This window comes from Amblyomma americanum, chromosome 2, assembly GCF_052857255.1.
Source record: "Amblyomma americanum isolate KBUSLIRL-KWMA chromosome 2, ASM5285725v1, whole genome shotgun sequence".
NCBI lineage: Eukaryota > Metazoa > Arthropoda > Arachnida > Ixodida > Ixodidae > Amblyomma > Amblyomma americanum.
In genome coordinates, this window is record NC_135498.1 from 17073110 (window position 1) to 17100589 (window position 27480).

At 46.8% G+C, this 27480-nt stretch overlaps 1 protein-coding gene and 1 non-coding gene across 2 annotated transcripts; one reads left to right on the forward strand and one right to left on the reverse strand.

Moving 5' to 3' along the window:
• Positions 1-495: 495 nt before the first annotated feature.
• On the reverse strand, positions 496-27421 carry LOC144120688 (gastric triacylglycerol lipase-like). Its single transcript, XM_077653327.1, has 11 exons — positions 27242-27421; positions 21788-22017; positions 17091-17301; positions 15045-15156; positions 14344-14494; positions 8570-8662; positions 8085-8240; positions 7210-7281; positions 6149-6217; positions 4495-4632; positions 496-670 (listed from the first exon to the last, which is right to left on the reverse strand). The coding sequence occupies exons 2-11, from the start codon at positions 21917-21919 to the stop codon at positions 548-550; spliced, it is 1257 nt and encodes a 418-aa protein (XP_077509453.1). The 5' UTR covers positions 21920-22017; positions 27242-27421; the 3' UTR covers positions 496-547.
• Positions 5040-5113, forward strand: TRNAT-GGU (transfer RNA threonine (anticodon GGU)). Its single transcript has one exon. It is a non-coding gene; the product is annotated as a tRNA-Thr (tRNA).
• Positions 27422-27480: the final 59 nt, after the last annotated feature.

The following is a 27480-nucleotide window of genomic DNA, read 5'->3' on the forward strand; positions in this document are numbered from 1 at the left end:
ACTCACGGAGACGAAAGCCGTTTTCTGATTTGCCGTAACCATCAACTTTCTCCAGCACGCTCATTTAAGGTGGGTTTCCTTCACGTTGAAATATATAAGCCGCGTGATCTTTGGCAGCAGATTACTGGCTGATCTCGCTTTGAGTCAGTATGATATCTGAATTATGACGCACGAAACAAGTGGCGTTGTGGTCGTACACGTGTGAAGACACCGTGTTGGTCAGGTTGTGAACAGGTTAACTCGTTTCCTGGAGAATGCTGTGAAAAGAAGAAAAGGGTATCGAGGTGGGGTGTGTGTTGCTCCTTTTACGGTAGCTGGCCACTTGGACACCGTTCGACTTAGCGCCAGCGTAGAAAATAAACTTTCCACGCTCTTTCTCTGGTGTTTTTTTTTCTTGTCAGGCAGTAAAAGAAATGGCTCAAGAACGAGCCCGTTCAATAAGCCATGAAGTACTGATCCACATTTGAAAAGCAGGAAGTGCGCCACAACTCGGAATGGGGAGAGCGAGCAAATGATTTATTTTACAGAAATCGAGACCCAACGCAGACTAGTGCCTTCTGTTCATCTTCATCTTGCGGCTGGCCATGAGCTTCATCACAGTGTTGTACACGATGTCCTTGGCGTGTATGCCGAACGTGAAATCGACGTGTGTGAATAGCGGGTCCGGCACCTGCGTGATGCACGAAGCCAGACAGTGAGGAACCATCGCATCGGCTGTGGGGTTAAAGCAGGAAGAAGCTTCATTCATAGAGAAGGGCGGCTTAAGTTAATGGAGAGTGTGGGGGAAGGGTGGGGAGGTGCAATTACTTTTCCTAAGCAAGAAACTTTCCACTCTTCCAAAAGAGAGGCTCATAAATCTATTCAAAAACTTGCGAGATACCGCTCTTTGCGGTTTTATGCGTATTATGTTGGCGGTAATTATTATTTATTGTCGAGATAACATCAGGAGTGGTGTTTTGCAAGTGTCCGCAGAGTGGCCATGCCCACTTCGGTGCGTACCGATCGGTTCGAGCTCCGAAAAGTTACGTGCCATTGGACGACTCACCTTTCTTGTTAAGTCGTCTCGGCTGAAGTTGCACTTAATCATCATTATAACTATCTGCCTAACTACCTCTAGTGCTGGATAAAGGCCTCCCCCATACCCTTCCCATAAACCCGGTCCCGTGCCGGTAGCGGCCACCTTATCGCCGCAAACTTTCTGCATAACCTCATCCGCTCGCCTGACCCTTTGCCGCCCCCTGCTACGCTCGTCCTCTCCTGGAATCCAATACACTACGTTGCACTAAGGGACACTTGGTTGTCTTGCCTTCTCATTGCATGCCCCGGTCATGCGCATTTGTTCCTTTTGATTTTGACCCGGATGTCATTCATTAACTCGCGTTTGTTCCCTGACCTATTCTGCTTTTTTCCTGTCTCTTAATATTGCAGTAGTCAATTTCCTATGCATAACTCGTTGCGTTGTCTTCAACTTAAGTTCAAGCCTTTTCGCTGGCCTCCAAGTTTCTGCTCCGCATTTGAATACCGGCAAGACACAGCTGTTGTATGCTTTTCTCTTGAGAGCAGCTGGTAAACTGCACTTCCCACACCCTTATTGATTGCAGTTCAAAATAGAATATTACAGAAATGATTGCTGCGCACTTACAATTTATATGACACATTGGAAAGCCCTAACAAACGTATGTAATTGATTTAAAAATTGGAAGGCACACTTAAGCTTCGCCTTAAAGTTATGACGCGATAACTTTAGTGGGTTAATGTCCATATACGCAGAATTGGTCATTGTCTACTTAACATTCATTGGTCCCTAGAAGTCATCGTACCACTCCTGGCGCAAATGGTGCATCGGTTAAGCGATGCGCCACTGCCCTGCGATGGCAGGAGCTGCCACCGGCGGGGCTTGGGAGAGACAGGTTGCTCTTGCCGATAAGCCTCTAGCGACCAATCATTAATTTAACTGTCACCTGCCACGGTGCGCAGTTTACTCACGATCCGTTGGACAGGTTGTGATGACGTCAAAAGGTTAAGTGACCTAGGTGGCCCTCCTGCCTCCTAGGTTGCACCTCGGGATTTTTCGTGGATTTTTCGCTTACGGTCAACAACGCCGACAGCGACGCCGGATTTTCTGCGACACGAGTTCCTTAATGCGATCGCGTTAAAATCGGTGCGAGCTTCCACTCAATTAAATCGTTCCAAGATGGCGCTGGTGACGTTTGCCCTTTCTGGAGAGAGCGAAAGCGCCCGCTTTAAGTCATGCTGATTTGGACGCGATCCCTTTGTGGACACATCCAGAATGTGGTCATATTTCCCTGTAGGGTTGGATACCTTGACACCGAATTCAGTTGAGTGTGCTTCCTTTTGAACGATATGCGCACAGCAGTGCATGGACATACACATGAATTGCGCAAACAAGTGTTAAATAATTTATAATTGAATGTCCTCTCTCATGCTGTTTCGGTTTCAAAAGCCGAACGATGGCTGTGACGTAACAGACGATTTCAGGTCACGTGAGGCATGAACAACTTAAGTATGGCCGCTGCTTTCTTCGTTTTAATTCCCACCAAACCTTACGAAAGCGTGCCTAAGTGTAGAAATCACAAAGAAAAAGAAAAGACAAACAGAGATTTTGTTGGAGTTTCTGCATCACTGACTGTGGCCTCAAATCGCCTCTTACGTCGCAGCCATCGTCCCTCTGTTGAAACCATAGAGTTTCTTACTATTAACCAGAGGGAAAGCTGGCGCCCCGCCTATGGGAGTTTGCGCGGAGCTTCCTCGAGACCACCTGTACCACCATGGGCGCTCTAAGCATCATGAGGCGGAGAGCTACCGACCGCAGAACCACAACTTTTCGCCAAAAAAATAATGAAAAACAAACGTTGATCGATAATAAAGAATGTCCTACCATTCAATATCCTGTCTATAAATTTTAACAAACGAGCAGAAAAGCATGTAAACGCAAAGTTTGCTCAAAATAAGCGATGGCTTGCTCTCCTATTGACCAAGCATTGCAAACCACAAAAGCCAATATTTCGTGCTTAACAAAGCACACTTTTAAAAAGAAATATGTTTTTGAAAGAAAAAAATTTTGTCGCTTCATTTTAAAAGTTTTTTCCACAGCATTTCGGAAAACAAAAACCTTTTATTGGCGTCGTGCGCTGTTGAGTTTTCGCTACTATAGCTTTTGCACACTACTTTTACACCGAAGTCGTCTGCGCGCGGAGAGCCCCGAGGATACGAAATGGGACATCACAGTAACACCACTCTGTGTTCCTGAAAAAAACTTACTGTCCCGCACCAAGCAGCTCATCGCCCCATGATGCTTTGCACGCCCATGGAGGTTCAGATGCAGCGCCGCCAGCTTTCCCTCTAGTTAAGAGTAAGAAACTCTATGGTTGAAACCGAAAGCGAAATGGTTCAAGAAAAAAAATGAGAGGGAATGTTTACAACATTCGTGTATACAGTGCAAAAGCACGGCGTATCGATATACGCAGAATTGGTCATTCTCAACTCTACATTCATAGATCCGTGGGAGTCCTCATACCACTCCTGGAGCACTGGTGTCGCGGTCAAGCGATGCGCCACTGCCTTGAGATGACAGGCGCTCCCAGCGGTGGGCCTTGTGCGACTCAGATTGTTCTCGGACTGGCAGACAAATTCTAGACGATTTTGCTCGTCTCAGAACCTCTGGATTAGTGCTCTCACGCTAAAAAATTCAGTTATAAATTATTCGTCTGGCGTAGGTGAATTCTGCGTCGTGGCTGATGTATGCTAAGGTCTTGTGCACCGTCCCCCCCGTCCCCCCCGCAAAACAAATAACACTCATGCAAAAAAATTGAGGTTTCTGCTCCTGCAATTTGTGCTCAGTCATTCCTTGCCGGCCAGTCATCTTCGTGTAGTAGCTATAGCTTTTGCATTTCTTTAACATGCAGTGGATGAAAAGCGAAAGAAGTATTCTGGCACAGTGCCGCAGTTTCTCCTTGGTTGCTTGCTTGCGAGATATTATAGTAGTGAAGCCACCAACATTAAGTTAAGTGCGCGCAATGAAGCATAATAAACACGCGGATACAAATCATTCCTTCTCCTCAAGGCTCGAGCATTTCTTATTACATAGGCACTTGCCATCCTGCTCACGTTCCTACTTTGTAGCGATAGCTGTAGGGGAAATTTTTCCGATTCTGCGGCGTCGGTGTTGGTGGCGTAACATGAAGGATTGCGACCAACAAAGAGAGCCAAATAATGTCGCTGTCCTATTAATCGCGTTACGACTGTCGTCATCGAATATTCTAGAGTGAGTAAAGTAAACGAATAAAGAAATAATCACCGCGAACAGCTGTCGCAGAAGGTCCTGTTAAACCTGGCTCGCATTAGGCGTTCTTCGCACAAGAAAACGGGCGGTGTAGTGAAACGCACCCGACCGTGCCGCCGGACTTGCACAAATTTTTGTACTGCATGTGATGAACGAGAGAATCTTGAGCTAAGACACAGTACTCCGGTTACCTGGTAGTTGAGCACAAGGTTCGGCAGTTGTTTGCTGAGGGAACTGACGTCCGTGGGGTCCGCGAACCAATCGTTCAGGCTCCAGAAGAGGCCCACGGGGGCAGCCACGCGTGACACGTTGTACTCCGGGGGAGTTCTCTGGAAACGCAAACATGGTGTTGGACGTTAACAAGATTGCTACTTCTTCGTTATTCTTCACGCTGCATTCTCATAGGGACAGATTTGCTCCTTTTTTGCGCACTCCTACTTCCTGATAATGATACCTCACTCCCTGCTGACACTCATCCATCTAGCAGCATAATGTTGTACGAGAAACCCAGATTTACAGTGTTTAGGTGCGGCGAAGCTGAAAAAAGTCTGAAGTGTTTTGTCTGTGTTATCGCTCGTCCTCTCTGCATTTTCGCTGTACTCAAAATATTTGCGTTGTTCTTGTGACCAACACTGTGACCAACATTGACCAACATTCTTGGGACCAACATTCGACCAACACTGTTTCCACTTCTAGTTATTGATCAATTTGCTCTCGCCCTACCATAAGCTTGCCGTCCCGGCTAGCTCAGTTGGTAGAGCGACTGCTCCGGTGAAGCGGGGGTCCCGGGTTCGAACCCCGGACCAGGACGAATTTTTTTTTAACTGCGAAGTTTCTGATAAAGATGTATACAGCTTTCCTTTGTAGCCATATGGCCGCGCTTGGGTGGATGCCAATGAATAATTACTCCCTTATTACAAATCTACTCCACCTTGGGGGATTCCCCTAAACGTTTGCCAGTACCAAAACTAGTTTGTAACCAGAGCTCGCCTTGTCTCCTCGCTGTCCACGTCTGTCTGTCTCTTTCCGCAAATTTGTAGCGAGGCAGCTAACTTGCCTACGTAACACTTATGTCCAACTAAACTAGCACTGGTCAAAGAAACTATCATCGGCACGGGCTAGACAGCGTTAAGAGTACGCAGTAACGCGTTGAAACTTCCACGATTAAGTGTAGCATGTGCGTAACACTACCAGGCAGGACGCGACCATATTTTTACACGACATGCGGGCAGCATCCGGCAGCTCACTCGAGAGAAGCTTACCAAAATCGGGATGAATTTCGATGCAAAAATATTGAAGGAAGTCAAAATTACTGCATTTATAACGTGTTTCAACGAAAAGTGATCATATGTTATACGATTCTCACTTTACAGTTATACAGTTCTCTATAAAAAAAATACACGATAAATAAGACGCATACGCTTGTTCCTGTTGATCGTCTATTGTTCGTCCTTGGTTGTGTAAAAGTTAGCACTATTCCTTAGAGAATGAGCTACCGGCCAGCCCGAATCGTTGTTCGCCTTAGTCCACCTCTGTGAATATTTAAGGGCATCTTCGATATATCATTACCATACAAAAAGAAGCTGTGCGTGGAAATGACTGCACACTTGTGCACCTGCAGCTGTTTCTTGTTTGATGCTTGTAACAGCATTCTATTAAGAAACGCCTTCATAATAAACACTAAAACAAGCAGTTCTCACACCATTACATGAACCGTATGATATCATTGGTTTAGGTTGTAGCCTTGCTAAGCACAGTCTGTGTTTAACATGGGAGTCAATCTAAAACCGTGGACCAGGAAATGCTCTCTTTCCTAAAGATCATGTGACTTCTATTGACACAAACCTGTCCGTAAACGATGAGGTTCCTTCGGGATCCGTAGTCAAACTTCTGGAACTTCTTTTCCCTAACAAGCTGTTTGATGACAAAAAGGACAAAGAAAAGCATTATGCAGTGCCCCGAGTCAGCAAAACATCATACATCGAAATTTTCATAATAAATTAAAAATATCATGTCCGTGACGCTGTCACAAACGTATTAAGGAACATATTGTGGAGTCCTGCGCCATTCTCATTTTTCTACAATTACGTACATGGAACGCGACGGTTTGCAGTAAATTTGTTTACAAATTTTTTCTCGCACTAGTAAGTTCTCTGAGAGTTCTCTCGCAAATGGTCGCTGGCAAGTATCGCGGAATAAAACTGCGACGCAACACGCCAAAAGGATAGATGTTAACGCGGGGCGCTTGTGAGGCTTGTCTTTCTGAACGGCTACCAGATAAGCAAAATGGCATAAATATGTCAAAACTGATGTTGAAATATTAGTACCAAGATCTACGCGCAGCGCTGAAAGGGGCAGTTACAGCTTCAGCAGTAAGGCTTCAAAACACAAGTTACTCCACTACACCCACACTCTACTGTACATGCAGCATATCCCGGAAATGCAGAGAACTCAAAAGACTTTTGATGAAGGCAGCAGTTTTTGTTAGGGCGCTCGGCTATTTATCCGGAGTATCCGGGTTCGAGCCCGACCGCGGCGGCCGCGTTTCGATGGAGGCGAAACGCTAAGGCGCCCGTGTGCTGTGCGATGTCAGTGCACGTTAAAGATCCCCTGGTGGTCTAAATTATTCCGGAGCCCTCCACTACGGCACCTCTTTCTTCCTTTCTTCTTTCACTCCCTCCTATATCCCTTCCATTACGGCGCGGTTCAGGTGTCCTGCGAGATGTGTCCTTTCCCCAACAAACAATTCTTCGATACCTTTTGCAGGGATATCTAGCGTATTGTTCCTTATTATAAGTAGAACTAAACTATCACATAAAAACATTGCTCGTATGTTAAAATTTCCTAAAAGAAGCTAAGAAGATCAGATCGGCGTGACAACACCGACCTGTTTGCGTATACGTTACCTGAGCGAAATGAACCATGTTCTTGACTGATGTCCCGGCCGGAGTATGGCTAATGATTACCGGCAGGCGTGTCTGCAAAGCGTAAGTCATCTTAACAAATAAATTGACAGACGAACAAACGCATTACTATCACCCGTGAATAAAAACTTGAAGAAAAAAAGCCTTCCTTCACATCTTGTGTAAACGGCAACTCACCAACGAGCTGATCCTAATAAACATCGCATGGTCTTCTGAGGTTGCATAGGGCGACGCTTATAACTGCGCAGTGATGTTGACAATTCTTCAATAACGATCGAGGAACTTACATAAAATGCGGTTAGGAATCCGGCGAGATTGTCTGTGTGAATGTCCCCGATCTTGATGCGTCTATGACAACATCGACTTAGCTATATATTTAACACTTCGTTGTGCGAAGAATACGTGACGCGCTACAGAAGACAACATCAGTCATATCGGGGTGCCGCTTTTTCATACCCCGAGCGAAGAGATCCTGAGTTTAAATTGCTGGCTGGGGCGGTGTTTACAGTGATTCTTTTCATGAATACTTTTTTTACCTTCTACTACTGGTAGTTGCGATTTTTGACGCCATGACTGAAAGTTAAACTAGCACTGTTACTCGCCGGCTTCAGTATCGGAGGCGGAGGCAATGCAAACTACCTATGCATTGCGCCAATTCATTGCGAAGCAGACGGTTCGCTTAAACCTCCGTCATTGAGAGACTGCAATCACACTACAAGTGCACCTGACACCCAAGTCTCGCAACAAACTTCTAATTGTCTTGGTTGGCTAATATTTGCATGCTGGCGTCACTACTTTATAACTGATAAAGACTATGGAATCAGCCCGGTGGAAAGGGTCTGCATTGTTAACCTTACCACGTTGAACTCGTGCATGTCAGTGCCGGTGATCAAGAAAATGGCGTCCTCGCACAGCTCCCGGACCACGTGGTACTTGCACATGGTGTCGGCCAGGAGCTTCATGAACCAGTTGTTCGGCAAAAAGTCGTACACACCGAACAGCCTGAACAGCAGCTGCATACAGGGGAGACGCGACACGTTGGCCAAAGTTCTCCTGCAGACCGCGGTTGCTGCTGCTCTTATCAGGACTTGAACGTTTCTCGCAAAAGGTAGGAATGCTTATAAATGACAAATTTTCACATGAAAGTGAAGAAACACCTTGTGCGCTGCAAGTAATTGCTTGAATTAAATTTCCCGATGTCCCCGCTTCAATTTAACATTGCATATTTCTCATGGGGTAGAATCAAGGGGTTGCTAAGTGCTCTGCGCCGTTACAACGCCAAAGAGATTCACTTTAAATAAAACTGAGAACTGCAAGACAAATGTATGCAGGAGGCACCCACGTTTGCATCCTTCGCGAACGGAGCCAGCAGCCGCACTGGTGACGTCATGTACGTCACAGTTGTCACTGGCCCCAGCGCGGAAAAGAGCTGGATCTGGAATAGACAGAGAGAAAAAAAAATCAGAGGGAATCATGAAACTCGGTACGAAAAAGCTGCTATAGCAGTTGAGTTTTGCCTCCATTATTACTTTAACGGCTTTAGTTTAATGAATGCTTTTTATTCTTAGCCAAGGTTTTGACACAGGCGACACAACTTTTCTGGGTGAAGAAAGGGTGACAGTGCGTGGTTGGGCAGCCCTTACGCTTAAGGGGCGGGGTGAGAAGTTGGCTGGAGTTTCGTGATTCTGGAAGGGGGTGTGTTCACTCACCGAGGGTTCACACAGACAACGCCGGCATTTCTGCCAAGTTAGTGCTTCTGCTATAAGATATCGATACGCTCTGACGAAGCTGAAGCGCTGACGAAGCGATGAAACAATGCACTAAAAAATATTTAAGAAAGCCTTCACAGACCATATGGGGTTAGTTTCATACCCGAAACCGTGCATGACATTTTTCTTAAGCCTATGCGCTTCTTAGGCACTGCAGCTTGTACAAAGCAAGCTGCTGCTCAAAGTTGATCCTACGACAAAGTTTTCCCTTGAAGTCGCTGCACGCGTGCAAATGGCGAGCAGAACAAATACCGTAACTTGTAACCTTCCTCAGCTAGGCATCGAAATGTGAACATAAATTGATACGTACACATATAAATTCTTGCAAACCTACGAATGATGCCAAAAAGGAGTCCCCTTACTGTGCCCCAACCACAAGGCTAAACAGAAAGTGAAACAGAGCTTATTGCTATCTTGGTAGTCGAAGAAAAATACGTGTTCATACCGGAGTTGTAAACAACCACGCCTAGCAATTGCGCTGGTCGCTTACTGAGGGCTGTTGGGAGAAAGACGCCCACGTACGGAGCAGTTTTCAGCACTGCTGGTGATGCTGCCGTGTACTCTTCAATATATTAGCTGACTGTTCTTTGAAAACCAGTAAAGACAAATTAAAGCACTCTTAAATAAATTAAGCAGTCACTGCTTAACAGGAATAAAAAAAAACTCTTTCGCCAGTCTTGAGGTCACAGCTGTGGAAAGCTGCAAGCACTCCCTTGCCGAAAAGCAAGCTCAAAGTACCAAAGCACCCTGAAATGATGGAAGGGAGATGAAAGCCGCTGCGGTAAGTACGAAGTCCGCGCATAAGCCGACATCATTAGTCACGCCGGCGTAACTTTGGAAACTCAGCTTCAACGTCTCAGACTTAGCGGCGGCGGTTCTTTGCCCTGCTTTACGCAATACTCTCGATCTGGCTGCTTAAGTGTCTCCTTGGGTATTCGGAACCAAGAGGCCTTTTCATGCAATTATTTGCAAATTTCTCTCGCTGGAGCCGCACCAAAGGGATCAGATGGATTTTCAGGCACATGTAGGCTATCGAAGACAGAAAGAAATAAAAAGATAGAGAGGGAGGAAAAGAAAAAAGAAAGAAACAAGCAAAGAAAGAAATGAAGAAAAGAATAAAGAAAGAGAAAAACTTCGACCGGTCACTTCAGCGAAGCAAAGTCGGCCATCGCGAGACGCCCAGCCGGAGCTACATCGATCCCAACGACAGTCACATAAAACGAGTTAGCTGTCGCGTAGCAACGAAGATGATCGATAACTATCAAAGAAGACTTAAAAGCCCTTCGACGGCGAGGCGACATCCATCATATTTTACGGACGAGCTTTTCTTCTCTCAATAGTAAGCGCAGTGTGCGATGACTGTTGCTGTTCAAATCGGCGGCCACGAACAAAGTTTCACCCTTTCGAGTCCAGTGCGGACAAAGGGCCGGCAGAGGGAAGCTAACTTGATTCTTTCGTTAGGTTGTTTTTCTTCATATGAAGATCAAAGAAAGGATCGTATAATATGAGCCAGAAGAAAACGAAAAGCAAGCTGGAGAGGGGAAATCGGTACGGACAGTAATCGGTGATGGTGTCAGGTTAGTGAACTTAGCTTCCCAACAGGATGAAACCAAACATTAATTTTCGATTTCAAACTTTTCGCGGTACCAAAAGAATGTTCATCACCTGATGCTCCTTGAGCACAGCAAAGTATATACAGGAGGTTAGGTGCAGTTGCAGACAAATACTTTATTCGCGATGAAATTGTAATGATGGGGATAGTAATGGCGATGATATATCTATTCCTTTTGCAACAGGTCGTCATTGCGTGTTGTCGCGGTAGAGCCAAAAAGTGAAGTGATAAAAATAAATGTGAGCAGAACTCTAGAAAAAGAAAATAAATTTGCTGCAGGCTTTTTCACTTTATAGCTAACGTGTCCACTCTGTGATGACGACGTCGCGATCTGCACCGCATGGCACCGCGTTGCCACCATAATTTCTGACGTCGCTTCGTAGACTTGACGACTTCGTGATCAATTGCTGTTCTTGCTTTTCTGAAGATTCCGCTCGTAGTCAGAAACTGCAAAATAAGCTGAACGGGAACGAGTCGAGAATTGCACTGCGTGATTTAAGAGTAAGCTTTTCTGAGATTGCTTGCCATCGATTGAGGCCTTCCAGAACGAGGATGCATCGCTGGGTCACAAATGTAGGTACGCGTCAACAAAACTCAAGCAGAGTAATGGCGCGATTTGATTTTACAAAATAAAAAAGTTGCAAGCATGAAATACATTTCGCTGCCATTTTTGGCAAATTAAGGCGAACATGTTTCGGAAACAACGCCGAACCCGAAGCTGGGCACGAGGGCGCACTTATACGAAATATTCCGAAAGTTTCCATACCCACTGGTACCCAGGAGAAAAAAAAATGCGCATCGGTTACGCTCTGCTGCGTAATGTGCCAGGGAAAGTGGACTAGATACTGTTGAGATGATGACGCTGCTGAACGTCTAAAAATTCGTCAGGATCGGCGGATTTGTGTAACGGTTGAACGCAGGCAGGTGCGGAACCTTACCGTTGGAACACGTTCAGGTTTACCGTTAGAGTTACCCACCGCGGTGGCTCAGTGGTTAGGGCGCTCGGCTACTGATCCGGAGTTCCCGGGTTCGAATCCGACCACGGCGGCTGCGTTTTTATGGAGGCAATACGCTAAGGCGCCCGTCTGCTGTGCGATGTCAGTGCACGTTAAAGGTCCCCAGGTGGTGTCAATTATTCCGGAGCCCTCCACTGCGGTACCTCTCTCTTCCTTCCTTCTTTCACTCCCTCCTTTATCCCTTATCTTGCGGCGCGGTTCAAGTGTCCAACGATATATGAGACAGATACTGCGCCATTTCCTTTCCCAAAAACCAATTTTCAGTTTTTTCAGGATCCGCGGATTTGTGTAACGGTTGAACGCAGGCAGGCGCGGCACCGTACCGTTAAAACGCGTTCAGATCCACTGTTAGAAAATCGCGATACAAACGTTCGAGATGTATGGTTGCGGGGGTCACCAAATCTTGCTGGAGCCACAATCTCTCGCCCACCGAGCACGTGTGATCGAAAGGATTTGCGCGCACCTCACGTTCATGTTCACGGTTCGCGCTCTCCTCAATTGTGCACCGAAGGCGCCCGTGTGCTGTGCGATGTCAGTGCACGTTAAAGATCCCCAGGTGGTCGAAATTATTCCGGAGCCCTCCACTACGGCACCTCTATCTTCCTTTCTTCTTTCACTCCCTCCCTTATCCCTTCCCATACGGCGCGGTTCAGGTGTCCAACGATATATGAGACAGATACTGCGCCATTTACTTCCCCAAAAACCAATTATTATTATTATTATTATTATTATTATTATTATTATTATTATTATTATTATTATTATTATTATTATTATTATTATTATTATTATTATTATTATTATTATTATTATTATTATTATTATTATTATTATTCACCACGTGCACACTCTTGCCGACTCGCATACCAGGAGCTTTAGCCGCGTTCGACATTCAGGGCGTGACTAAAGCCTCCAACAAAGCCTCCCGCTGCTGTTCTCGATATCCATGCGCTGCAACAGCTCGTAGTACATGACGCCGACGCTCGGTCTGAGCCTTACGCCGATCAGCGTGGCATTTGGCAGCGCGCACGACGGAACCTTCCCTGCGCCGGAGGTCGCAGTCTTACTGTAGAGCGCGGTAAAGAAGGAGAGTCACCGCTGCTGCTGCGGCAACTGTGCGCCTACCATGGCATTCGAGAAATGGCTGCGCCAGCCGACACACTTCGCGCCAGCTTCGTTGTTTTGGTTCGCCCGTGCTCACGTGTATCGCCCGTGCTCACGTGTGAACTCAGCAACACTTCCCGCAGTAAAGGTTTGGCGGCGCTTCGGGTGACTCCATTGTGGAGTGCCTCCCGCAGAGAGCTTTGCTCTATAATCTCGAGTGGGATTCGAACCAGCGGTAATGAAAACACACGGCTTGCTTCGTACTAAGAAATCGTGGACAGCCGAATTTTTTTTGATGCGGAGTTGGATATGAGCACAGTTTTTCGCATATCATAATATGACGACACCACAACAACAAATATATCCCCAGAACCTTCCTCGGGAGGCTTGTAGTTTTCTCCTTTTCATTCACAGAAGCACAAACCATTAGTTTTTTTTTTTTTTATGGTAGTCTTATCTACTCAGTGCGCGTTCGGGACAGACTTTAATATCGTGTTTTTGCGACGTCTCGGAAGATTAAACCTTTCCTCTCAATATGTTTATAATAGTATCTTACAATATTCCACAGCTGCCTTCCACGGTGCGTGTTCTAACAAGTATACTCTCTCGTGCTGTGCGTTGGATTTAGCCGTCTTCATCACCTGTCGTCCGTTTGTTCTGAACCAGAAACCGCTCGCACCACTTAAGGTAATGGCTTAGAGAATTTAGTCGTTTCTTTTTTTTCACATCCATTAAGTGATGCAGAGCCCCTAAACAGCTAGTGTACGGCCAGCAATGGGGCCTTACTAGAAGAACTCAGGCGGACAAATATGACATATTGTGCTTATACACCTGGGCGATAAATTGAGAACGCCCGCACTCAAGGACAACAAATGCACGTTTCTTATTTCTACCATTCTTGTGTGTGATCAAACGTTGCAATGCCGGAAGCGTGAAAAGCGTTGGCTTGATTTTTTGATATATTACAACACCATCTATGCTGACTAGAAGAATACAATGGGGTGGAGCGCATATGGCAGGTTTTCTCAGATCATGAATGGCAGTTTACCAATGTCCCTCAACAGAAAAGTGTACAACAGCTGTATCTTACCGGTACTCACCCACGGAGCAGAAACGTGGAGGCTAACGAAAAGTGTTCAGCTCAAGTTAAAGGCAACGCAGCGAGCCATGGAAAGAAAAATGATAGGTGTAACGTTAAGATACCGGAAGAGGGCAGAGGGGTGAGGGAACAAACGCGGGTTAATGACATGCTAGTCGAAATCAAGAGGAAGAGATGGGCTTGGGCAGGGCATGTAATGTGAAGTAAAGATAACCGCTGGTCCTTAAGGGTAACAGAGTGGACACCAAGAGAAGGCAAGCGTAGCAGGGGGCGGCAGAAAGTTAGGTGAGCGGATGACATTAAGAAGTTTGCGGGCATGCGGTGGGCGTAGCTGGCAAAGGACAGGGTTAATTGGAGAGGCCTTTGCCCTGCAGTGGGTGTAGTCAGGCTGACGATGATGATGATGAACACCATTGGATATCGCCATGTGGCTGCATATATCCTACGATGCGCAGGCTTCGCCGCTTTAAATGGTAGGCTCTCGCAAGTAACGAATCTCGCCCATAGCGTACTCGCCTTGTCGTTGTACTCCGGTCTTTCCGAGAGCAGCGCGAAGAGCACCAGTGTTCCTTGCGAGTGGCCCACGTAGAACAGCTTGTCCTGTTGCGTCATCTTGAGCACATAGTCGAGCATCGCCGGCAGGTCGTACGCGATCATCTGGTCAAAGCTGCCGATCGATGCACGAAAGCAGGAGTTAGGAGATTTCCAAGCGGATATAAGCTACGCGAGGGGGAGGCGAGCAACCTTGATTGGGAAGCGCTGTGTTTCAATTTACTTGAGCTGGCGCCTTCTTATCTCGCGATTGAAGCTGGCTATGGCGGCGCAATCTGAAAGTCAAATTTTCACTGCGACAGCACCCCACTGGGAAGCCCGACCAGCTTCCACACTTCTCGGATTCTTGAGTTCAAACTTTTCTCGTTGGACGCGGCTTTGGCGAAGTTATTCCGTGGTAATCTAGCAGCATTTGAATGAGCTGAACACATTCGTAAGCTGTTCAGGAATGCAAGGCGTGAAGAATCGATTATACTCTGAGTTGGCCTCGAGCCTCAGTGCAGGGGGCGCAGGCTTTGGCGTTCGTTTAAGTTACCCATACTTTAAGCAGAATCCTCGAGCAGCATTGCAGTCAGTCATTCGGACAAAACTACGGAAAGCATATATTTTACATGTGAGATAATGAGCTCACATGCATGAGAAAAAATTTGGAATGAAACAAGCACCTGAAGTCCCAATACTGTTTGTCCTTCCTAGTGTACTTGATGTGGCTTGCGTAGGTGTTGCCGCGGACGTTTCCCAGCCAGACGTCGTAGCCGGCATCAGCCAAGATGTACGCTGAAAGAAAAGGGAATGATCGCGCCAATTCTTGAAAACCAATGGGAAAATCCGTAGAGCAACAGAAGACCAAGGACAGAGGCAGACACGAACAGCATGACCTGTTAAGCTTTTATTTTCAGTCAACGTTCAGAAACTGGAATGGGAAACCCTACCTTCAGAGGGAAGGGCTATGCATCGGGTTGTGCACATCCCCGATTTAAGTCCCCTCTCTTTAGCTACTAACCTTGACACGGTTGTTGTCAGACGCTTATAGGACATAATCGAAATTTTTAGATTTGTTGCTGATTTCTCAAGCTTTGTTAAGGGCGACTCCGGCTCACTGGAGTCAAAGGATTCATGGATTTTAACTATCACAGAAGGTGATTTTAATCATCGTCTTTTTAACGAGCCAGCTGTACATAACGAATCCATCATAGCCCTTTTCTGTTCTTGTCTGTCACTCTCTCTTTCGCCATCTGTTACGCTACAGTTTTTCCACAGCGTACCAACAAGCCAGACAAGATACGCTTCAAAAGCACGGTGCGGATTGTCTGCGTATCTTGATACTTTCATGCATATGGTTGACTTAATTATGTGGTGCTTTGAAGTAACAAGCAAAACACAACCAAAAACTGCTACCCTGCCTAATAGGTATTCCGTGAACTTCCGCCTTTTTTTTTTGCACGCTGATAGCATCGGGAGGTCCTTACTGCCTGTCCAATCGCCAAGGTAATCGCAGTTCCGTCCAGCGAGGCAAATCGCAACACCCTTGATCTCCATGGAGCGAAGGCTTTGCGTTTCGCTGATAGTGATCGCTCCGCTCAGTGCCGCTCGCTTTGGCTACTGTTGGCTCATACCTTAGTTCTCAGGAAGGAAGTTGTGACGCCTTTACCCTTAGCCGTTTTCGTTTCACTTTTCGCATTGAATCCTACTCGTCACGGTGAGTTGAGCCAACAGAGCCCGTGGCGATCTCTGCTCGTCAAATATAAAAAAAAATCGCACAGCAAGCCGGTGGTGAGCTCGACTTGTAGCTGTGATACCTGTCATATATATTTCTTAACGCTGCATATAGACAGCTAGTTCTGCGGCATTTTGGTTGCGTTTTGATCGCCACTGTGGCGGTGACTACGAATGTGAATTTAAATGCAAGGAAGTGAATTTTTCAACTTCTTTTTAAGTACTCTAGAGTTTTGCTCGAGTCGAGAAATACTGCTTAGAGCGAGAACTCAGAAGTGATTCCGCCGACACAGCGACACTTCAGGGTATGTGGCGTGTGGTCGGGCATTGATGCGTCTGAAGAGTCAGTTTCGCCACAGTGTTTACAGTTGCCACATAAAACAACAACCAGTGTCGACAGCGTTATGGACATTTGTCTCTGATTAGATAGGCACTGTTATAATGTCAGCGCCTTTAAAAGTTGAGGGAACATCACAGCTGTCACCTGTACTGTTATCCGCAATTCATGCAATAATGAACTGTCGCAGTAGACAAGACTAGCCACACTTTTGAAACAAAAAATAAACATCTCTATGGCAGGATAACGAAAATCTTTCCGTTACATGGTTAAACTATGCCCATTCGGTGCTGTCGGTAAGAGATTAACACGGCTACTGCTGAAGCCCAAGAAATGCATTTAAAGCGACGGTGCCCTTGCCTGAATTAACCTGCCGAACGCCGTAACCTAGGGCCCGTCCTCGCTTCACGAGTGAAACGATAATGCACTAGTAAGCTAGAAATTTATTTTGCAACAGCAAAACTCCAAGGTGGAGACCTCCCGAGTCTACTTCGACCATCTGCAGTTATTTAAGCCGCACCGAAATCTCAGTGCACAAAACGCTCTTCATCTCGCTTCCGCGATAATGCAGCAATAGCATCCGGGATCGAACCCCGGACATCGAGCTCAGCATGACTACCTAGTCATACGTGGCAGGTTTAGCAAGCTTAAAGCGTACCGATGCTCTCGTTGGGGAAGTTTATCACCCAGTCGGCGGAGGAGCTGAGGAGGCCGTGTTGCAGGAAGACCACCGGCTTCGGGCCCTTGCGGCGACCCTTGCCATGACTCGTGCGACCGCTAGGGATGCGCTGTATGTTGAGGATGACGCCATCACTGGTCACCACCGTGTGCTCGTCCACCGGGTAGCCCTTGTCCCTGATGATCTCTGTCTGTCATCAAAGCAGATTAGAGAAAGTGTCAAGAACGCAGCAGCCCGAATAGCTTCAACGTTATCAGTCATCCTTCTGTCACCTTGCGTAGAATGCGAAACTATAGCTGTTTACTTGGGCGAACTATCGCGTTTGCAAGATAGGAGCAGGGCGGAGGTGGTGTTAGCCCTGGAGAATCGCCCGGGTCTGAATGACAGTCGCTCTCAGCCGCACTCTATTTAAACGCGACTAACAATTTTCCATAGAACATTCCTTAGATGCACGTTATGCTACTTGTGGTTTAACGTACAGAAGATGCACCGGGCTATGCAGCACGCCGTAGTGAACTGATTTCGACCATCTGACATTCTTTAGCATGTACTGAAATCGCACAGCAAAAGGGGGATGTTTTAGTTCGCCTAGATTAAAATGCCGCCAGTGCAGGCGCGGGATTCAATCCCGCGACCTTCTACTCAGCAGCCGAATACCGCATCCACTGAGCCTCCGTGGCGGCTAACAGAACTAACTGTACGCCGTCAAAACAGTCCGGAATATTGTGGAAGCAGCCGTGCGTGACCACGATCCTTCCCGAGCGAAGTAGTCGCGCTTTGCGAACTCATGACCGATAATCAGCCTCTCGTATCAAACAGAATGATAAAGCCGCGTGCTGCTGGCGATAAACAAAGAAGGTTAAAAACAGGCATAACAATGCTTTGGCAGTATCCTAAAGGCTGCTCGTTGCAAAACCGATAAAACAAACTGTTCCACACAATTTGAGCAGTTTCGTTGGATTTCCCCAAATTTATCAACCGCTAATTGCTCTCAGCGAAAGAATTGCCGCAAGAGAATATCCACGAGAAAAATACTCCCTCGAAAGAAAGCCGTCTCTCTTTCGTGGTCACCTACTTCACGGTTTCAAGCACTCTTTACTCTAAATATAATTTTTTTCGTATTCTGTCAATTGAAGCTTGAAATAATCACATAGAAGCGAACTTGTAGACTTAAAGGGGCCATGAAACACATTCTGAGGAGTGCACAAAAGCCCGCTCAACCACTGCATTGTTTCGTCGTGAGCACCTGAGTCAAATTGTGCACTTCTACACGCAGCGGAGAACCCACAGTAGCGCGCAAAAGCTCCTTTCCGGAGTCTTTTTCATGCTCGTACCATCCCCCGCCTCACGTTTCTGAGTATGTCGGTTAAAAGAAGGCTGTTGGTTAGATTCTGTCAGCCATCATGCAGCTGTTATGGGCACGACCAGTCAGCCGCTTGGCTCCAGTGGGTCAGGAAGCTGCGCCCCCGGGGAATTCCCGCTCGTGTCGGCAGCCCTGCGATAGGGCCGTATAGGTGCGGCTGGGGGTGGTGGTGGTGAAAAGCATTTAATAATATTTACAGAGAGGTTGACAGGAAAGCAGCCTCTAGTGGGCCGTTCCCCTTACAATACCCGGTGGAGTCCTTTATTGAGAAACCCCATTGGTCTGGACCGCCACTCGAGCTCGCTGAACCAGGACTTGTTGGGCCGTTAGGTGCAGGCATCCGAGCAGGGCCGGGGAAAGGCGAGAAGGCGTTGAAACTCAAATTTTGGCCGCAGATAACTCTGCTTCTAACAAACGCAATCAAATAATTCTTGCTGGAGGATATTTTCAAAGCGGCGTCTTTTAACAAGCCAGGCTAACCGCACCTTTATTGAGAGCCGCTTGAGAGCCCCTTTAACAGGCTTGCCGAGCTACCTCAGCCGGTCCAATTTGTGAAGAATGCATTGTCTCTAATTAAGTTGCGGAATGAATACCTTTGACTTTGTTCAAGAATGAACCCGTACTAATAGTCTCATTCTTCGCCTTAAGTTTCGTTAAATGCAGCTTATTTAACGTGACCTGTGTGCTGGTTAACATATCTCTCGTAGCGGTCGTCATGTTCCGGATTCGATTGTTTGCCTGCGTTATTTCGCAGTGGCCATAGTCCACGTCCTCGCTTTATCAGTTGGCCTTGAGCCAGTTAATGGACCTAAGCGGATGAAAAACAGCGATTCAAGTAGGCACGTGGCGTTTCAGCTGCGCTGCCCTACGGCCCTTAGCGAATAAGATGGGGAGCTTGTTATAATAGGGCCGGGCTTAGCGGGCAAAGAATCAGCAATGCAAATGAACGTTGTGGAGCTGAAAGCGAAAGTATACGTGTGGACTCTTCACATGGGAAAAGAAAGCGCGTGTTTGTTCTTTATTTCTTAGTAATAGTAGTAATCCGAGTTCGTTGACGCGATACTCAGCCCTAACTCGACCGCGAGCCATGGTGTTTTCGGCAAAAAGAAAAGAACCGTGCTAATGAATGAGCATATTCGCATCTGGTACTTGTTTAGAACGTAGCTTATCTGCAGCTGCATGAACCTCTGAGGATATTCGAGCTAAAACGCAGTCACTTTCTTCGCATTATACTGAATCATAACCTTGGTTTAATTTGACCTGCAGGATAACATGGCCTATCCGCGCAAAAATAGAAGTTCCGGCTAGCAATAACGCTTACCTGTATCATATAAGAGAGAACTTCTCAACAAAGCAAGCTCACACACAATGATGAGCAGCTAAGTAGCTAAAGTCTTCGATGTTGTTGACTTGCTGCCCACTTTTACATCACTACCCGTATAAAAATAGTCTATAGACTGTCTATAGGCTTCTTACAGACTCTATCGCCTTCCTATAGATATTCCTTTTTGTCTATACATAGTCTATAGACTGTCTATGAACAAAAGTCTACTAAAAGTGTATGGCCATAAATCTATAGATTGTCTATAGAATGTTTATTGCCTATAGACTAAACTATAGGATTTATCTAAATAAGGTCTACAGACTTAATAGACAAAAGTCTATGGGCAGTCTATAGACTCTATAAAGAAATTTTTGCAAGGGTAAGTTTCCGACTCTTTCGCGCCTTTGATTGGCCCATTGTGCACACATGGCGCTTTGTAGGGATAGCCGCGTTTTTTTTTTCCATTAGGAAAAGGGTCAAAACCTCAGCGCGTGTGCAACACACGGCCGCATCGAATCCAATTGCACAAATGATTGTTACCCACCGAATGAAGAGAGATTCATTTTTCAAACTGGTTATAATCGATCCGCAAAGTACAGACGAAGATCCGCGCTTCTTCTTTTTATATCTGCCAACAATGTTTGACTCTTATTGAGGGCGACCCCAAGCAGTAATGGGAAAGAAGGTTCCAGGTGGAAACAGGCAGAGAAGAGAGGTACGCACGCTGGTGCCTTCTCGGTATACTGAGACCTTAAAGGCAGCTGATTTACCACGGTACCTTTTACTTAGCACTCTTGTTATGCCTCCTTCGATTTCACTTGACACCCAAAACAGCGATATCGCCAGTTCGGGCTGTGTTCACTTTTCATAGCGTGGCTGTTATGTTATTGAAAATATTAAATATAGTTGCTTATTATCGAATAGCTGGCTGGTTTGTTGCGCATATTTAAGTCAGCCTCTGTGTTTGCGTCCTATTATTGCCTTGTCCGTGTTGCTACTGCGCTGTAGTCTTCAGTAAATTAAATATAGCTTTATGGGACTCCTCAGCATATCCAAGGTTTTCGAGGGACCATTCCACATGCAAGATATATGGAGAAACCTTGGTATTGCTCCCGGTAAGCCGCCTCTGATTTCTTCTAATTCGCTTTCTGCAACATACAACTGTGTATCGATAAAAATAGCATAATTAAACCTTGTTTACATTCTTCGATAGCATTTGGGCTCTTTTCTTACAATCAAGGCGAGTATATCCTTCGACAAAACTATATTGCATCTTTCTCAAGGACAGTTTCTTGTTTACCGCTTGTTACATTATCTGATTTGCATTTAATTCAGTTTTTGTTCTTATATCTCTGCTCCTGATGCCCTTTATAGTATATTGCCCCTGTGTGTAGAGCATTTGCAAGATATAAATATTTTTTTTTCGGGGGGGGGTCATGCTGCCCGAAATTTCCCGCCTGTCATAGGGGTTGAACTTGAACTTTGCTGAAACATTTGGCTGCTATTTGATCAAGTTTTTTTACAAGTGCTGTGTTGTATATATAAAGACCGCGTTCAAGTTCGGGTAAATATGTTCAGTCTGTGCTCAAGCGTTCTTAACGGGGCTATATTAAGCGCACTGAGTAGGTAAATGGGTATTCATTGATTCCTGAATTTATGACGGGCAGGATACAAAGTTAAGCTTTTGTTCTATTTCTCATGTGTAATGGTTTATGGTTTATAGGGGTTTAACGTCCCAAAGCAACTAGGCTATGAGGGACGGCGTAGTGAAGGGCTCCGGAAATTTCGACCACCTGGGGTCCTTCAACGTGCACTGACATCGCACTGCACACATGCCTCTAGAATTTCGGGTCAGCAGTCGAGCGCCAAAACCGCTGAGCCACCGCAGCGGCTCATGTGTAACGTCCATGCTCCATTGAACGTCCATGTAACGTCCAGGTAAATCCCCATCCTATAGAACATCGGATGAGTTTTGAGTCGTGTACTCACAACGTTCCTGCACGCATCCGGGTCGACAGGACCTCCGATTTTGTAGCCTGGGATTCGGCATTCTGCAGCGCATGACAGCGGCAGGGCAGCGAGACAGGCGAGCGCCAGGCTTCCCTTGAGGAACAGTGCCATAGTGAGGAGCCGCCGCGGTGCGGAGGTGATGGCGCGCTCCCGAGACGGGTCGAGGCAAGCGGCCTGGCGTGCCAGATCGCGCGAGAGCCACTGTTTATCTGCAAGAGCCGTCAAACAATCGGAACTGGGCGCGACTTTCGATGCTTCTTATCGGCGCACTCGACTCATACAGCGTGTGCTGACGCTGGCCGTTCAGTTGAGTGAGTCAAGGGTGGTGTACACTACGCACTCGCGCACAGCGATTGTCGACTGGTTTAAGCGCGCGGTCGAGCGCGTGTGTCTGTGTGCGAGCGTCTGTGCACGCGCGTTTTGTGTATGCCAGCGTAATTAAGTTGCTGTGCGTGTGTGTCTGTGTATGTGTTCCTGTCTAAACGCTTCGCATAACCACCGGCTGCGGCGGCCTTGCGTGCTAAGATTCCGATGCATGTTAAGGAAACACAGGTGGGCGAAGTTAAACCGCAGCCCTCTGTACACTTCGGCGTCTCTCGTACACACAGTGTAAACATGGCGGATAGAACCCAATAATCAACTCCGGTCATTCAGCATCTTCCTCTCAGAGAGAGAGAGAGAGTGTGTGTGTGTGTGTGTGTGTGTGTGTGTGTGTATGTGTGTGTGTGTGTGTGTGTGTGTGTGTGTGTGTGTGTGTGTGTGTGTGTGTGTGTGTGTGTGTGTGTGTGTGTGTGTGTGTGTGTGCGTGCGTGCGTGCGTGCGTGCGTGCGTGCGTGCGTGCGCGTGTGTGTGTGTGTGTGTGTGTGTGTGTGTGTGTGTGTGTGTGTGTGTGTGTGTGTGTGTGGTGTGTGTGTGTGTGTGTGTGTGTGTGTGTGTGTGTGTGTGTGTGTGTGTGTGTGTGTGTGTGTGTGTGTTGTGTGTGTGTGTGTGTGTGTGTGTGTGTGTGTGCGCGCGCGCGTGTGTGCGCGCGTGCGTGTGTACGTGTGTGTGTGTTACCCAAACATCTTCACTCGAGGATCCATATCTTACATTTACAACGACCATTCACCCGGTCCATTCCTGTGCCCTTTTATCATTGGCAGCTTCGGCCTGTGACGTCACGGCTGACAGCCAAACTAACATTGTCATTCGTCGACGCCAAGGCGGGGTTGGCCAATGGCAAGCATGCGAAAGAAAAAGTAGGAAAAAAATTCTTAGAAAATACGCCTTCAAGCCATCATTTTGCGGACCCACCGCCATCGTGCAGACCACCAGTCATTGCTGCCTTGTCTACAGAAAGTATATCAAATTGCGTAGTGGAAGCTAAAAGCTACCATATAGGTATTCTCAGCCTGGAGCAGAGTGCATCTGGGTTACGCAGGTCAATGTCTCACAGTGGCCGCAAATTATTCAGGAACCTCTTTCGTTGTTCGTTGTTTATTTGACTCCTCAAGGCTCTCATGTTGAGACATTACATGAGGAAGTAGGTGTTACAAGGCAAAAAATTCAATAGAAATGATGATGAATTGTTATCGATGAGCCGCTTGAATGGGTCGATGATGGTGGCAACTTCGCTGGGCAGGCAATTCCACTCTCGTGCTGTGCGCAGGAAGAATGACTGCTCAAAAGTTGTGGTATGGGCTTGTGGGGGATACACCCCATTACGGTGGCTGGAGCGGGTGATATGATGGTCTTTTTTAATGTAGTGGTTATCAGAAAGCAAAGAATGATAAAAAAGATTTGAAAAAGGCTAAGACACCGCTATCCTACGGCGTGAGGACAAAAAGGGTAAGTTTTTTTGAGCTTATAGTGCTGAGATGCTGCAATTGTAGGTATAATTGGACAAAATGAATCGAGTTGCACGGTTCTGAACCGAATCGAGGGTGTTAATAAGGTTACTGTGGTGTGGGCCAAAAATAGCATTCGCATACTCCAGCTTGCGTCGCACAAACGTCTGGAAAGCAAATTGTTTAATAGGGGGGGGGGGGGGGGTGGGGGGGGGGGGGGGGAACGAGGCAAAAGTCACGGCATATATAACCAAGAGCACGGTTAGCAGAATTTATTTTGTGGTTAACATGACATATCCAAGTTAGGTCACGCGGAATATGCACACCGAGATAATTAAATGATTCAGTTTTTGCAGTTTGGATCTTATTAATCGCCCCGCCGCGGTGGCTCAGTGGTTAGGGCGCTCGACTACTGATCCGGAGTTCCCGGGTTCGAACCAGACCGCGGCGGCTGCATTTTTATGGAGGAAAAACGCTAAGGCGCCCGTGTGCTGTGCGATGTCAGTGCACGTTAAAGATCCCCAGGTGGTCGAAATTATTCCGGAGCCCTCCACTACGGACCTATTCGTTCCTTCCTTCTTTCACTCCCTCCTTTATCCCTTTCCTTACGGCGCGGTTCAGGTGTCCAAAGATATATGAGACAGATACTGCGCCATTTCCTTTCCTCAAAAACCAATTATATTATCTTATTAATGTAAAAATCAGGCACAACGTACTTGCGACGATGGTGGATCCGCATGAGGACAGTTTTAGAGACATTTAATGACATGAGCCATGTGTTACTCTCTGTCTTCCGTGCACTGCCAGTCCATCGTACAGCTAAACGCGCCTCCTGCACCGTGCTCCTAATCTCGCCGGGATACATCGAAACTGAAAACGACAAAACATAAAAACAGCAAAACCATGACATAGGAAGAAAAAAACGCACGAAAAAAGATGGCGATTGAATAGCAGATTGATGAGACAGAACTGCAACAAAATTGCGCAGAGTAGAGCGACAGGAAGTTTGTCCCTTATATTTGTGGGGGAACTGCCGCGGCGATATTGCTCTTTGTTGGTCGGCGGTGGTTACGTGTTAGTAGTTCGAATGAAACTGCCGACACACATTGCAAACGTGCGAATAACGAACATCTCACCGGTGGCCGGTTAATCAGAACACCCAAAGTGATGGATGGCAGGATATGGCTCAATGCTGTCATTTGGGTCAAAGTGGTGAACGGCACCTAATTCCTGCTCCCCCCCCCCCCCCCGCCCCTAAAAAAAATAAAGAACCGTTTCTTTCCATCACTGGCATTCTAATATCAGCTGCTGGGGACAATTTAATGTGATAAGTCAACTATGAGGCTTGGAACTCCCTGGAAACTCAATGGAGAAAGCGCAGCTCAAACCGCGGGGTCAGCTGGCGTAGTTTACGTTCATACCACGAAAAAAATTCGCCTGTTCACGAAAACAGAGGAAGGAGCCGCGATTTTTTTTCGGAAAATACGGCGCTCACGCACGCAGCTGTCAGTGCAAACAGCTTGCAACATTTGATAGGAAAACAAATGAGGTCGTCGAAAGCGCGTTGCATGCAATCAATAAACTCTTATGGGTGTGTGCTGGTTTCCGAGCGCCGATCTTTTCGTTTTTTGTTCCTTTCTCTCCAGAGCTACTCGTTATCTTTCAATTCCTTTCGCGGTCCCTTTTTAATACCCGCTTGTTCCACACCAGTGTTCAGATTTTCACTGTGCTTGCCTATCACCGTTCTTTTTTCTTTCTGCGCCATTTTTGAAGCGAAAAGCTTCACTACGCTAGGTAAATCAGTCTTCGCGTAGGCTAGAGAATGACCTTGAACGACCTTTAGCCCAACGACGTTAGCCGTGTATGACCATATGTGGTACAGTTATGGCGTCGAACCCTTGGCCCCTGATCTTGATCCATGACCTTTAGTTCACCTTTGACCTTCGACCTTGGGTGACCTTTAACATTGGGTGACCTTTTGGTAGACCTTTGACCTTAAGAACATCCGATGGGCTGATGTGCAGCCACGTGATGACATCCGATGGGGGTGTCGTAAGACCATGTGACACCACGTCATAGCCACGTGGTCGTGTGAGTATATACAGAACGGCTGTCGCGAGCGTGTAGCGGAGCTGCCATGGACGAGCCTGAGACTTAGCAAGCGCGCTTGCTTTTCGGTGAGTTCCAGGTTTAGCCAAGTTAAGCTACTGCCAATTTCTTTTAGTGATGTTTCTTGGGCATTCCCTTTTGTCTCATTGTTCTTATTGTGCTGTTCTGTTTTGTCGCCCGTGATGTTATTTCGCTGTTCCGTTTTCTGTATACTCTCTTTTTTTCTGGCATGCTGTTTCTGTCCCTGGTCCATTTTCTTCTCGCGTGGTGTTCTGGCGGATGTCGTTTGCTGTTCTGTCACGATACCCGCCCAAGCCGCGGTTGTCTCAGATCAAGGAAAGAGCGAGCAACCGGCCTGCCATAATAACCGGGCGGGGAAGTTGACCGCGTTGGCTGAGAATGACGCACACACCCGAGGCTCGTTTGTCGGCTGTCGTATTATCTAGTCTTGTGACCAGCGCTTACTCAAATTCACGCGCGAATCTTTCTCGGCTGTACAACTTTTCTATCTTTCTTTTTCTCTATTACAGTTTTTTTTTTGTTTTTGGCGCGGAAAAAGTGAAGGCCAGAGAATGCGAAACGACCCTCCCATCATGCGATAAATTGCTCGTTTTATTTTTTTCATCTTGATATGAAACTGAAAAACAAGTCATAATTGCTCGCATCGCACCCATCCGCGTTTGCTCAGAGGATACGGCACTCTAATGTCGGAGTGAGGTCGTGGGTTCAATACCGCACTACACTGCAACGACAGGATCTCCATGAAAGAGATCTACAAGAAGCGCCCAGCATTTTTTCTCTGCGCGTTCAGCAACGCTCGGTGGTTGACATGAGTACTGAGCGCTTCACTTAGGCGGCCTGTTTTATTTATTGTTATGTCTTCATTATCCATTTCCTTATTGTTTTATTTATTGTTATGTCTTCATTATCCATTTCCTTATTTCCTCCCACCGTAAGTGCAATGCATGGCTTAACGTGTAAATAACGACATGCCTTTTGGCAATAATGGTGGTTAGCTTCACCTGGCACACGTGATTTTGCAGCAGCTACCAGTTTGTAGTACACTGTGTGCCTGTATGCATCGACAAGTGCTGGCAAGTGGTCCCGCCAAAAAAAAAAAAGCGGCCTCTGTAAGAAGTTACCGCTAAGCAGTATAACGGTTTGAGCGTTGCACATTGCTGTCGCTTGCAATGCGTGTTGAGGCCAGTGCCGACGAATTGCACGTCAACTTTTACACAACCCTCAAATAATAAAGTAAAGGCACAAGCAAAATACAGCTCTAAAAAATCACCTTGAAAGATAAAAAACTATCTGTTTTTTCCCTATACATAAAATTTGCAAGCGCGCTTTCTTTGGCTCGACAGCGTTATAGGTCCATACAAGGAAGCATTGTCATTTAGGGCAAATGGACAACGTAAATTAATGTCTCACTGATTCGTTATTGCAGCGGAAGAACGAAAGCGCTCGACACCCGTGAACATTCTCGCCCTCCACTCACCTGGCGACGGCTGCAGCCCTCTGCTTCCTGCCTTCCCTTCCCTCCACAGGTAGCAACGTCAACAGCGGCTCGGTGGATAAAAACAGAAGCCCGACGCCAAAGCGTCTATTCCGGAATCCGCGGCGTCGACGTTAAGCACCGCGTCAGCGCGTACGACTGCATATAAACTTTCTCCCGGTGGCTCGGTCGCTGGGGTCGGACAGTGCTCTCCCTCTCCTCAGTGAAAGGAGGAGGAGGAG

Excerpts from the sequence above, each read along its gene's own strand:
- LOC144120688 (XM_077653327.1), bottom strand. The coding sequence starts at position 21,919 with ATGGCACTGTTCCTCAAGGGAAGCCTGGCGCTCGCCTGTCTCGCTGCC. Across the intron at positions 8,241-8,569 it reads CGTTCGCGAAGGATGCAAAC|CTGCTGTTCAGGCTGTTCGG; the intron begins GTGGGTGCCTCC and ends CCCTGTATGCAG. Across the intron at positions 671-4,494 it reads ACCTTGTGCTCAACTACCAG|GTGCCGGACCCGCTATTCAC; the intron begins GTAACCGGAGTA and ends TGCATCACGCAG.